The 12185-nt window shown below is 50.1% G+C and overlaps 2 protein-coding genes across 3 annotated transcripts in view; one reads left to right on the forward strand and one right to left on the reverse strand.

The window, feature by feature from the left end:
- sec23a (Sec23 homolog A, coat complex II component) overlaps positions 1-12185 on the forward strand; it is a 29114-nt gene that overhangs the window by 14217 nt on the left and 2712 nt on the right. For both annotated transcript variants that reach the window (XM_061744445.1, XM_061744446.1), the window contains 3 exons: positions 8495-8601; positions 11852-12005; positions 12077-12154. In XM_061744445.1, coding sequence (XP_061600429.1) covers positions 8495-8601; positions 11852-12005; positions 12077-12154 — 339 coding nt within the window. The remainder of the gene's footprint in view (positions 1-8494; positions 8602-11851; positions 12006-12076; positions 12155-12185) is intronic.
- On the reverse strand, positions 501-6314 carry LOC133462533 (beta-2 adrenergic receptor). The gene is made up of 3 exons (XM_061743820.1): positions 5618-6314; positions 1138-1291; positions 501-516 (listed from the first exon to the last, which is right to left on the reverse strand). The coding sequence occupies exons 1-3, from the start codon at positions 6312-6314 to the stop codon at positions 501-503; spliced, it is 867 nt and encodes a 288-aa protein (XP_061599804.1).

The raw sequence follows: 12185 nt of genomic DNA on the forward strand, positions 1-12185 counted from the left end.
CAAAGGGTCAGTTGACCACAAATTAAACTATTTGTCATTAAGTAATTAGCTTTTGATTTCGCTAGATGGCAATACACTGAATTTACGCAACAATATAATCTGACTTGAAATGTGGTTAAGTTGCAGCAATGTTAACCGAAGTACATCGAGATAACAAGTTGGCTGAATGTTGCTAAATGTAGACCTACCAGCTGAAATCCCAGATACTGTAACGTCCTCTGTACTGGATGAAGCAGTACTGGTAACGAAGATCCTGAGAGAGGCCGCTTTGGCCCCGTAACTTCCTTCCTCTGAGCTGCATGTTTAGAGGAAGATGGATGGAGCTTGGTCTTCTTGCATTCAAACACGGAACAACGTTCAGCTGGTAAATTGGTTCCGTGTACATTCAAATGTTTCATTAAATTAGTTGTGTTTCCAGCCTTAGCAATTATGCTCTCTTTGCAAATATTGCATTGCACAGTAGTGGCATCAATATTTAACGGCCTCGACAACAACACAACTCACACGTGAACCCGTCTGTGAGCGTAAACACATTACAGCCAGTCACAGGCAGCACTTTGCGCATCCTAGGTACCAAAATAGGAACAGAAAGACCAGGCATCTTTCGATACCCAGTGGTATCTACGGATTTCGGTCAGCGCCATAAAAGGACCGAAGTTCGGAACACAGTCCTAAGGCTAGTGGAGGCGGACAAGGAGGCTAACATGGAGGCTAGTGGAGGCCGACAAGGAGGCTAACATGGAGGCTAGTGGAGGCCGACATGGAGGCTAACATGGAGTCTAGTGGAGGCTAACCAGGAGGTTATGTGGAGGCCAACTAGGAGAAATGGAAGCTAACTGAAAGACTTAGTTGAGGCTAACAAGGCTGCCATTGTGGTTCGGAGTGGCATGGAGCATTTGATGATAGTGGAGGAAGTGTTCGGTTTGTGGTCGTTGTTGTGCTGATGCAATTTTCCGAGTTCAGGTGGATCATTGCAGTCTGGGGGCGGGATGTTCCGCGACACCTCTGAGTAAACCTGTTGAAGCTTCGGTGCATTGCCTTCCTGTACCTGCTGAACTTACACAAGTGGACAGGAATCATGTTAGTGGATGATCGCTGTCATTCAAGAACTGAGCAAACACTGGAAAGATGACTTACTTTTGTGTCATGCAAGTGATCCAAGGGTTGAGGGCGGAGCTAGTCAGAACCAGCCAGGTGGAGAGGGCGGAGCTCATAGCCGGACTCTGCTGACCACTGAATGTCTCATACAGACCCACAATGATGTATGGCAACCAGCACACCAGAAGACACACTGTGGAGAGACAGGACAGGTGCCAGGAGGCAGAGTCACACACCTGTTCCTTCAGTCCAAACCATTCAGAGCAGTCAGAGCCTGAAGGTTGTTATATACTCTAGAGGTAGCAAGAGAAAAGTTATTTCTGGACAGGACATTTCATACTTGATGAAACTCAAGTTCAGACCTCCAAGAAGTTCTCACAGGCCTTCAGTGTGGACCAGTCTGTTCAGAGCCAACAGGTCTGTAGACGATGCTGTAAACATGGCCCTGCACTTCATCCTCCAGGACCTGGACTCCACAGGAACCTACGCCAGGATCCTGTGGACTTCAGCTCTGCTTTCAATACCATCATCCCATCTCTGCTCCAGGACAAGCTCTCCCAGCTGAACGTGCCTGACTCCACCTGCAGGTGGATCACTGACTTCCTGTCTGACAGGAAGCAGCGGGTGAAGCTGGGGAAACATGTCTCTGACCCTCGGACCATCAGCACCGGATCCCCTCAAGGCTGCGTTCTCTCTCCTCTGCTCTTCTCCCTGTACACCAACAGCTGCACCTCCAGTCATCAGTCTGTCAAGCTCCTGAAGTTTGCAGACGACAACACCCTCATTGGACTCATCTCTGACGGTGATGAGTCCGCCTACAGGTGGACCAGCTGGTGACCTGATGGGTCAGAACAACCTAGAGGTCAACGCTCTAAAGACAATGGAAATGATAGTGGACTACAGGAGGAACGCAGCCCCACCTGCCCCATCACCCTGTGTGACTCCCCTGGGGACCATCATAACCCAGGACCTCAAGTGGGATCTGAACATCACCTCCCTCATCTTCTTGGGGACCATCATAACCCAGGACCTCAAGTGGGAGCTGAACATCACCTCCCTCATCTTCCTGGGGACCACCATAACCCAGGACCTCAAGTGGAACTGAACATCACCTCCCTCACCTTCCTGGGGACCATCATAACCCAGGACATCAAGTGGGAGCTGGACATCACCTCCCTCATCTTCCTGGGGACCATCATAACCCAGGACCTCAAGTGGGAGCTGAACATCACCTCCCTCACCTTCCTGGGGACCATCATAACCCAGGACCTCAAGTGGGAGCTGGACATCACCTCCCTCATCTTCTTGGGACCACCATAACCCAGGACCTCAAGTGGTAGCTGAACATCACCTCCCTCATCTTCTTGGGGACCATCATAACCCAGGACCTCAAGTGGGAGCTGAACATCACCTCCCTCATCTTCCTGGGGACCACCATAACCCAGGACCTCAAGTGGAACTGAACATCACCTCCCTCACCTTCCTGGGGACCATCATAACCCAGGACATCAAGTGGGAGCTGGACATCACCTCCCTCATCTTCCTGGGGACCATCATAACCCAGGACCTCAAGTGGGAGCTGAACATCACCTCCCTCATCTTCCTGGGGACCACCATAACCCAGGACCTCAGGTGGAGCTGGACATCACCTCCCTCACCTTCCTGGGGACCATCATAACCCAGGACCTCAAGTGGGAGCTGGACATCACCTCCCTCATCTTCCTGGGGACCACCATAACCCAGGTCCTCAAGTGGGAGCTGAACATCACCTCCCTCATCTTCCTGGGGACCACCATAACCCAGGACCTCAAGTGAGAGCTGGACATCCAATCCCTCACCTTCCTGGACCATCATAAGCCAGGACCTCAAGTGGGAGCTGAACATCACCTCCCTCATCTTCCTGGGGACCATCATAACCCAGGACCTCAAGTGGGAGCTGAACATCACCTCCCTCTTAAAAAAGTCCAGCAGAGGATGTACTTCCTGCGGCAGCTGAAGAAGTTCAAGCTGCCAAAGAAAATGATGGTGCAGTTCTACACTGCCATCACTGAGTCCATCCTTACCTCCTACATCTCCTCCATCCTCACCTCTTCCATCACCATCTGGTAGCTGCTGCCACTGTAAAGGACAGGAGCAGCTGCAGCGTATCATCTGCTCTTTAGAGAAGGTGATTGGCTGCAATCTTCCATCTCTCCAGGACCTGCAGCCTCCAGGACCTGCAGCCTCCAGGACCTGCAGCCTCCAGGACCTGAAGCCTCCAGGACCCTGAAACATCCAGGACCTGAAGGTGCAGGTCAGATTGCGGCAGACCCCTCCCGACCCGGACACAACTGTTCCAGACTCTTCCCTCTGGCAGGAGGCTGCGGTCCATCAGGACCAAAACCTCACGCCACAAAAACATTTTTTTCCCAACTGCAGCTGTCCTCATCAACAAGGCCCCGGACCCTCATCTCCCCCATCCACCACGGACTGCCCCCCCATCCCACTCTATGTTACATTAACGTAAAAACCCCACTTCTGACCGTATGCGTTACATTAACGCACATCCTAGGTCACTTTTGCACAGATTCAATCCGGCACTTTAAAATCTCATGTTGTACATTTTCTCATGTTGTACATGCTCTCTTTTCATTATATATTTGCTCTTTGTATTGCACAAATCACCACAACAAATTCCTTGTGTGTGTGTTTAACAAACATGGCAATAAACTGATTCTGAGTGTGGACCAGTCTGTTCAGTGTGGATCAGTAGAGAAAAGTATGGATCTTTGATCTAAGAAGTCAAACAACTAGCCTCCCTCTACTGCGTGCTAATATCCCGGCCCATCCGTGCCGTATAATTTACTTCCACCCTCAAAGGAAACACTGGAGAAGACAGGAAAGTGAGGCGGTATGATGGTACGAACAAAGCCTTTTCTGTCATCGTACCTAACCCTAACCCCCCCCCCAGTCGACTACCGTGAAAGCTTTGCTGCAACATAAGACTGTGGGTGTTGACTGTGACTTCCTCTCCACCTGCTGAGGCTCCTGATACATTGGTGCTGCCTCCTTTGCCTCTGCCTCTCACTACCTCCTCAAACGTGTGGCCATCCTCAATCCTTGGCCTGAGGCTAGCGCCTCTTTGGCTCGCTGTCTCATTGCCACCGTATGTGTCTTCTGCGCCGAGTCCTTTGGCATTGTCTTCTCCCAAGGGTTTACAGAACAGGTGCCATCTACTCCAACCTGCATCTGCTGCACCGTCCAACAGCTCTGAAAACAGCAACCGATCACTCCCACTCAGCGTATGGCCTTGATTAATGCTCGATCTTTATCTCACAAGACATTTCTGCTGAAGGATTTCTTCTCCTGCTGGGACTTGGATCTTATGTTTCTGATTGAGACTACGTGGGTGAGTCATTGCTGTTCTCTGAGCTTCTTCCTCCTAATTGCATGTTTTTCAGCTCGCCCAGGTTTATAAGCAAAGGTTGCAGCCTAGCCTGATAAATTGATCTTGTTGCCGGTATCTTTTTCTAGCTCGGAGCTCCAGCTTTTAGTAGTACTACGTAGTAGTGTATCACCCACCTAAATTAAATTTTTGTGTCTGGTCAAAGACTTCTTAGCTCTACTTGAGCTCAGTGTGTCTGGCTCCACACAGGAAAAAGGAAAGTAATTGATTTGGTATTTTCTCATGGGCGTTACTGAAATCTGTTGTGATAGTGCTTGTTTTTCCGATCATTTTAGTGTTTTATTCTTTCCCACTGTCCCGTGCTCCATTCCTGTAGCTTGTCCTCCGTTAGGTTGTCATCGTGTCATTAATGCCATTACTTCAGTTCTCGCGGTTAAGAGACACAGAGCTTCTTGCTATGGATGGTCGTGAGTCCATTGGTGTTGAGGAGCAATTTGCTCGCTTTAACTTCACATGTTATTTTTGCTAGCTCCGATTTGTAGTTAACCAAAGATACAAAATAGTCCCTGTCTTAGGACTCTACCCAGGCAAGTGGTGTGCCAGAAAGTCCCACCCGGTTCTTCTACTGATCTATCAAGATGTTCTGGTCGACCGTGAATGCAGCACTGAGATCCAGTAAGACCAAGACTGAAATGTTACCACCATTAGTATATATGTCATTAAGGACCTTTACTATGGCTGTCTCAGTGATTTAAGGTTAACTTGTCCAAAAACGCATTCTGAACCATGGATAATGGATTCTGCTGGCTGTCTCAGACACTCATGTTGGTGCTCTGAGAGAAGATGTGTTAACTCTGACAGCCTAGATATCTAATGTTTCCTGATTGTAATTTAGTATTGGCTGTATTCTGGAAATTGCAGTTGATGGACAAAACTGTGGATTTGGACCAGTTGATAGAATAGTCAGATAGAGATAAAAATCCATCTATGAGTGCAATTGTCTGCGATAGTGAGGTTTGTGAGTTCTGGAGGAAGAGTAGTACATCATCAGCATAAAGACTTATCTTGTGATCTAATGTTTTGCATTGTATGCCTTTTAATATTTTTGACCAATCGGAGGGGAACATGACTCACCTGAGGTGGTAACCATAACAACGGAGCTTCTCAGGTAGGTTTTTGCAGGAACGTAGAAGCAGTGCAGCTCGTTGCACATGAACGTTCCCCGCTGGGCCTGTTTCGTGGCCACGTAGATGATGTACCCGTACAGTGAACACATGGCGAGGATGGGTGCTGTGATGCTCACCGCCATCCACAGCAGCACGAAAGACTTGTTTTTGGGGATGAACTCCGGGCCGCAGAGGAAACGAGACTCGCTGTAGGAGTAGCTGCCGAAGCCCACCAGCGGTAGTGAGGCATTGACGAGGCAGAACAGCCAGACTGACACCAGCACCGCCCGGCTCCTGTGCGCTGTCCAGAGGCTGCGGTAGCTCAGGGCGAAGCAGATCTCTGTGAACTTGTCCACAGTAGTCCAGGTCAGCGAATGTATGGAGGCAGTTTGCAAGAGGACAAGGATGAATCCACCTCCCTGGCAGAGGAGGCCCCTGGTGGTCCAGCCGCTGGGCCACCACAGGCTGTTATGGGCTCCGAATGGGAGGCTGGAGAGTCCAACGGCCAGGTCACTGAGGCCGGAGCTCAGGGTCAGGCCCAGTGTGTCGGACTGGAGCTCCTGGTTGAGGAAGAGCACCAGCAAGAGAAGCAGGTTCCCACTGATGGAGGCAGCACTTGACAGGATCATGAGTGCAGTGTACAGCAGTGACAGAGCCGCCGCCATCTTTGTTGGACTGACAATGCCGATTACATCACAGACCCAAATCCAAGATGAAGACTGCAGGACTTTACTGTTCTTTTACTGTCGTGTCAGATGGAGCTTTGTGACGAGCTGGACAGCAACAACATTTAAAGCTGATCACATGATCAAAGCACTGCCCGATATCATGAGTCGTGATAGACTAACTGCACTAACCCATGCAAGATTTATGTTCCCTCGGGTACGTGGTCCTGTTCCTGGATGTCCTCATAGAAATGTGGTTCTGGTCTTGGATGTGTCAGAGATGTGGTGATCAATAATGCTGAGTTCTGCTGACTTACGGTGACTCAGTGGCTATTGGTGATAACAGCCAGCTCCTTTCTTCATTTACTTCAGTCAGGAACCTTAGTCCAGACCCACTTCTGGGTCAGTTGCTGGTTCCCTGAAGTCCAGCAGATCCACCAGCTGAAGAGGGTCAAAGGAGACAGTGGGCAGGATTAAACCTGATGGTCTGTGTTCTCTCTGGACCTCAGTCAGGTGGAAGTGGAGCCGCCATCCAGCAATAAACCTGTCCTGGTCTGACCTAAAACCAGTCCGATCCGGGTCTAACCTGAGGCCAGTCCCATACCCGTCTGAGCAGATGAGCAGTCTGAGCTGCTCTGAGCCTGAGCGAGTAAGCGGCGCCTGCCGGGGGCATGTCTCTAGGGTGCGTTTCCATGGTGAATCTGTCCATCACCTGATTGGATCACGATGACACACCTGCTAGTAAACACTGCTGCATGTCCAATATCCTCAGTCTGTTTGTGGGTAAACTCTGGTGGATACCTGGATGTTCCATCGCCTCGTCACCATGACAACACGACAGTTACCCTGGGAACCAGGGACAGAACCCCAAACCTGGTTCTGGACCAGAGATCAAAGTTCAGTAGTGTGTATGTTCTCAGGGGAAAGAGGTGTGTGTGTGTTTGTGTGTGTAGGGGTGTGCGTGTGTGTGCATGTGGGGTGTGTGTGTGCGTGCGTGTAATTGCAGGTGTGTGTGTAATTGCAGGTGTGTGTGTGTGTGTAATTGCAGGTGTGTAATCACCTGCTGAGCCTAGTATCTCTGTTCTGTCACCTGGTTCTCCACCTGTTCTGACTTCATCACTGCACTTCATCATGACTCTGCTGTTTATCCTGTGCAAGATGACTGCTGAGTCATGATGATGGACTGGTCTCTACAGGACTGGGTCCCTACAAGAACTGGTCTCTACAGGACCATGGGTCTACAACACTGGTGTTGGTAGGCCAAGATCTCAGATCCAGTTCTCTAAAAGACTGGGTCTTTACTATCTAGAGTCCAGATGGTGGACCGAAACAGATGGAGTTTAGAGATATTGGAAGTGAGCAGCTGGAGTTCTGATATCAGCAAATCAATAAGGTTAAATCAGTGTTTAGCTGGATTGAGAAGGCTTGGTCACAACATCATGCAGCTGAGATGGTCAATGTTCTAGCAGGATGTCAAGGTGAATAGACCAGAAACCACCACAGATGGTCTGACATTGAGGGACCCTGAACTTACCTGAGATGGCCTGAGATGGACTCTTGACTTCTGGATCTCCTGACCTGCAGACCTGCTGACCTCCAGACCTGCTGACCTTCGGACCTGCTGACCTGCTGATCCCAGACCTGCTGACCTCCAGACCTGCTGACCAGGGGCCTCATGTACAAAGAGTGCATGTATTTCAACGTAATTCCGTGCGTGGAATTCAGATGTTCAAAACTGTGTTTACGCCCAAATCCACATTTCTTTGAACATCACAATCAATGGGGAATTGAGCGTATAGGCAGGAGCTCAACACTCCTCCCTGTCTCCTCCCTCAAGTAGATTCATTTGAATATGATAATGAGGACAAATATCCATTAAAAAACGCTCATCCTAACAAGGAACTTGTAAAAACAAGTAAAACAAATAAAAAAAAAAAACATGGGCTGTGAGCTGGAAACACTCCTGTCAGAAGTTGAGGCTAAATGAAATGGAAAAAAAATGAAAGCTGTAAATGAAATCAGAGCGACGCGCTGTAGACCTATTTACTTCCAGACCTGCTGACCTCCAGATTTATTTACATCCGGACCTGCTGACCTCCACATTTATTTACATCCGGACCTGCTCACCTACGGAGCTGCTGTTCTCACTGATTCGTCCTTTTTGTGTTCCGTTTCTGCAGCACAACGCTCCGATCCCTCAAGGCGGCCGTGGAGCAGTCCAGTTTGTCACCCAGTACCAACACTCGTCAGGACAGAGACGGATCCGAGTCACCACTACCGCCAGGAAGTATGATCCCAATTGACCTCCTCAGTGACCTCTATTGAAACTGGTTACTAAAACGTGTGTACAATGTTATTCCCCCATCATTAATCTAGAGCAGTGTTTCCCAACCCTGGTCGTCGAGCCCCCCCCGTCCTGCATGTTTTAGATGTTACCCTGCTTCAGCACTCCGTGATCCAAGTACCTGTGTCATCAACAGAGTTGTGCAGGCCTTAATTAGAATCAGGTGTGTTGGTGCAGGGAAAAGTCTAAAACATGCAGGACAGGCTCGAGGACCAGGGTTGGGAAACGCTGATCTAGAGCATACTGTTTAGAATTGAGAGCTTTTGTCTGTGTTCTCACTCAGATATTGTTGCTCTCTCAGAACTCAAAACCTCCTCCTCTGCAGTCTCAGCCCCTCCCCTCTGCCCTCGGGAATTTTCTTATCACTCGTGAAACTTGTGGTCTCGGATTGCCAAAAGTCCGCCAGCGAATAGAAAACAACATTTGATCCTGACCGACGTCGTCACCACATCTTTTTGCCAAGGCGCCGGGGATGCGCTCCTTTTATTCACAGACGTCTGCTACAGAAGGCTTCAGTTATTTCTGCCCAAAATGATTTTTAATATAAAAACATTTTGTAAGAGAAAATGTTTTTGTTAGTGAAACCAAGCTGTGAAGTCACCGAAAGAAAATAATGAAGGTGAAATTATATATCATTTTGTATTTATCATTGTAGCAGGGCGAGTGCTACGGGGGCCCAACCGACAGGATTGAGAGGACACGGAGTTTTGTGCAGAACCCTTTATTAGACCAGATCACCGCCAAACGTGCACAAGCACAGCATCGCACAGCATCACACAGCTCCTCAGCAGCAGCTCCTCCGACCCCCTTGCTGCTGTCCAGCCCCGCCTTATCAAGGCTGGCAGGGTGGAGAGGTTGATGGGCCACACCTGTGACCCATCACCTGAGTGGCTGCAGCTCCTCCACTTTTTTTCATTTAATCTTACAATAAACAAATCATCCATTCATCTTCTTCCACTTACCAGGTCGCGGGGGCAGCAGCCTTAGCAGAGATGCCCAGACTTCCCTCACCCCCCCACTTCATCCAGCTCTTCCGAGGGGAGTCCGAGACGTTCCCAGGCCAGCCACGCGTGTCCTGGGTCTTCCCCGGGGTCTCCTCCCAGTGGGACATGCCTGGAACACCTCTCAAGGAGGTGTCCAGTAGGCATCCGATAGAGATGCCCAAGCCAAGAAAACTAAAATATAATTAAATAAAATAATTGACGCAAAAAGGCGGTTTTAGTACAAAGGCTTCGCATGGAAAACTTTGCACACGCTAACAGATCGGGGAAATATTTAGCCAATCATCCATCCATCCATCCATCCATCCATCCATCCATCGTCCGCCGCTTTATCCGTTCCCGGGTCGCGGGGGCAGCAGCCTCAGCAGGGATGCCCAGACTTCCTTCACCCCAGACACTTCCTCCAGCTCCTCCGGGGGGAGTCCGAGGCGTTCCCAGGCCAGCCGAGAGACATAGTCTCTCCAGTGTGTCCTGGGTCTGCCCCGGGGTCTCCTCCCGGTGGGACATGCCTGGAACACCTCCCTAGGGAGGCGTCCAGGAGGCATCCGGTACAGATGCCCAAGCCACCTCAGCTGACTCCTCTCAATGTGAAGGAGCAGCGGCTCGACTCCGAGCTCCTCCCGGGTGACCGAACTCCTCACCCTATCTCTAAGGGAGCGTCCAGCCACCCTGCGGAGGAAACTCATCTCGGCCGCTTGTATCCGCGATCTTGTCCTTTCGGTCACTACCCAAAGTTCATGACCATAGGTGAGGGTAGGTGCGTAGATTGACTGGTAAATCGAGAGCTTCACCTTTCGACTCAGCTCCTTCTTCACCACGACGGTCCGGTACATCGACCGCATAACTGCGGACGCTGCACCGATCCGTCTGTCAATCTCACGCTCCATCGTTCCCTCACTCGTGAACAAGATCCCGAGATACTTGAACTCCTCCACCTGAGGCAGGACTTCTCCACCCACCCGGAGGAGGCACGCCACCCTTTCCTGGTGGAGAGCCATGGCCTCGGTCTTGGAGGTGCCGGCCTAATAAAGCCAAAAGGACAATATCATCCGCAAAAACTATAGATGAAATCCTGAGGTTCCCAAACCGGATCCCCTCTGGCCCCTGGCTGCGCCTAGAAATCCTGTCCATAAAAATTATGAACAGGACCGGTGACAAAGGGCAGCCCTGCCGTAGTCCAACATGAACCGGGAACAAGTCTGATCTACTGCCGGCAATGAGAACCAGACTCCTGCTCCGATCATACAGAGACCGGACAGCCCTTAATAGAGGGCCCCGGATCTCATACTAGCTGACCCACAGAATGGCACGAGGGACACGGTCAAATGCCTTCTCCAGATCCACAAAACACATGTAGACTGGTTGGGCAAATTCCCATGAACCCTCGAGCACCCTGCGCAGGTTGTAGAGCTGGTCCAGTGTTCCACGACCGGGGCGAAAACCGCATTGTTCCTCCTGAATCCGAGGTTCAACTATCGGCCGCCCGTAATATCCTCTCAAGTACCCTGGCGTAGACTTTCCCGGGGAGGCTGAGAAGTGTGATCCCCCCAACATCCTGGCTTTTCTCCCACTATGGGAGTTTTTACCTGCCATTGTTTATGTAATAATTGCTCGGGGGATTATATTTATAATTATATTTATGTTTATGTTCATGTTCTGGATCTCTGGAAAGCGTCTAGAGACAACATCTGTTGTATTAGACGCTATATAAATAAAATTGAATTGAATTGAATCCTCTTGGATATGAGGGGGATCACATCCCCAGTCAAGGTCAACCCCCCCTCCCAGAATTGCCAGAATTTCTTCGAGGCTGACCGAAAGTCTTGGCCTCACCGAACTCCTCCAGCGGGTTTGGGGGTTGCCTCCGCAACAGGCACCAGAGACCTTGCGTCCACACTTTCGAGCTGCCGCGTTGACAATGGAGGCAGAGAGCATGGTCCTTTCAGACTCAATGTCCCCAGCTTCCCTCGGAGTTCTCTCGGAGATGAGAGTTGAAGACCATCGATCTCTGTCCTAGGGTGTCCTGGTGCCATTTGCACTGATGGACACCCCTATGCTTGAACATGGTGTTTGTTATGGACAAACACTACCAGCACTGGTTTTGAGACGAACCAGTGCTTTAGGCTGCTGGTTTGCCTGGTTCCTCTCAGACCTTGACTCTCCTAGTTCTGATATTTATCGTCCTCCCACAGTTGGGCTGATGCTCAGACTCAGATCCAGAACATTGCTGCGTCCTTTGACCAGGAAGCAGCAGCGGTCCTCATGGCAAGGTTGGCGGTCTACCGGGCAGAGACTGAAGAGGGACCTGATGTCCTCCGGTGGCTGGACAGACAGCTAATCAGATTGGTATGAAGACCAAGACAGAGACCCCAGATCTGCTTGAGGACAAGAAGACTCACCTTCTCATTTTGTTGTAGTGTCAGAAGTTTGGAGATTACCACAAAGATGACCCAAACTCCTTCAGGTTCTCCGAGACGTTCTCCCTTTACCCTCAGGTAAAATGCATCCCATAATTCTCCTGACTCC

This window comes from Cololabis saira, chromosome 16, assembly GCF_033807715.1.
Source record: "Cololabis saira isolate AMF1-May2022 chromosome 16, fColSai1.1, whole genome shotgun sequence".
NCBI lineage: Eukaryota > Metazoa > Chordata > Actinopteri > Beloniformes > Belonidae > Cololabis > Cololabis saira.

Excerpts from the sequence above, each read along its gene's own strand:
- LOC133462533 (XM_061743820.1), bottom strand. The coding sequence starts at position 6,314 with ATGGCGGCGGCTCTGTCACTGCTGTACACTGCACTCATGATCCTGTCA. Across the intron at positions 1,292-5,617 it reads TGTTATGGTTACCACCTCAG|TGTGTCTTCTGGTGTGCTGG; the intron begins GTGAGTCATGTT and ends GTCTCTCCACAG.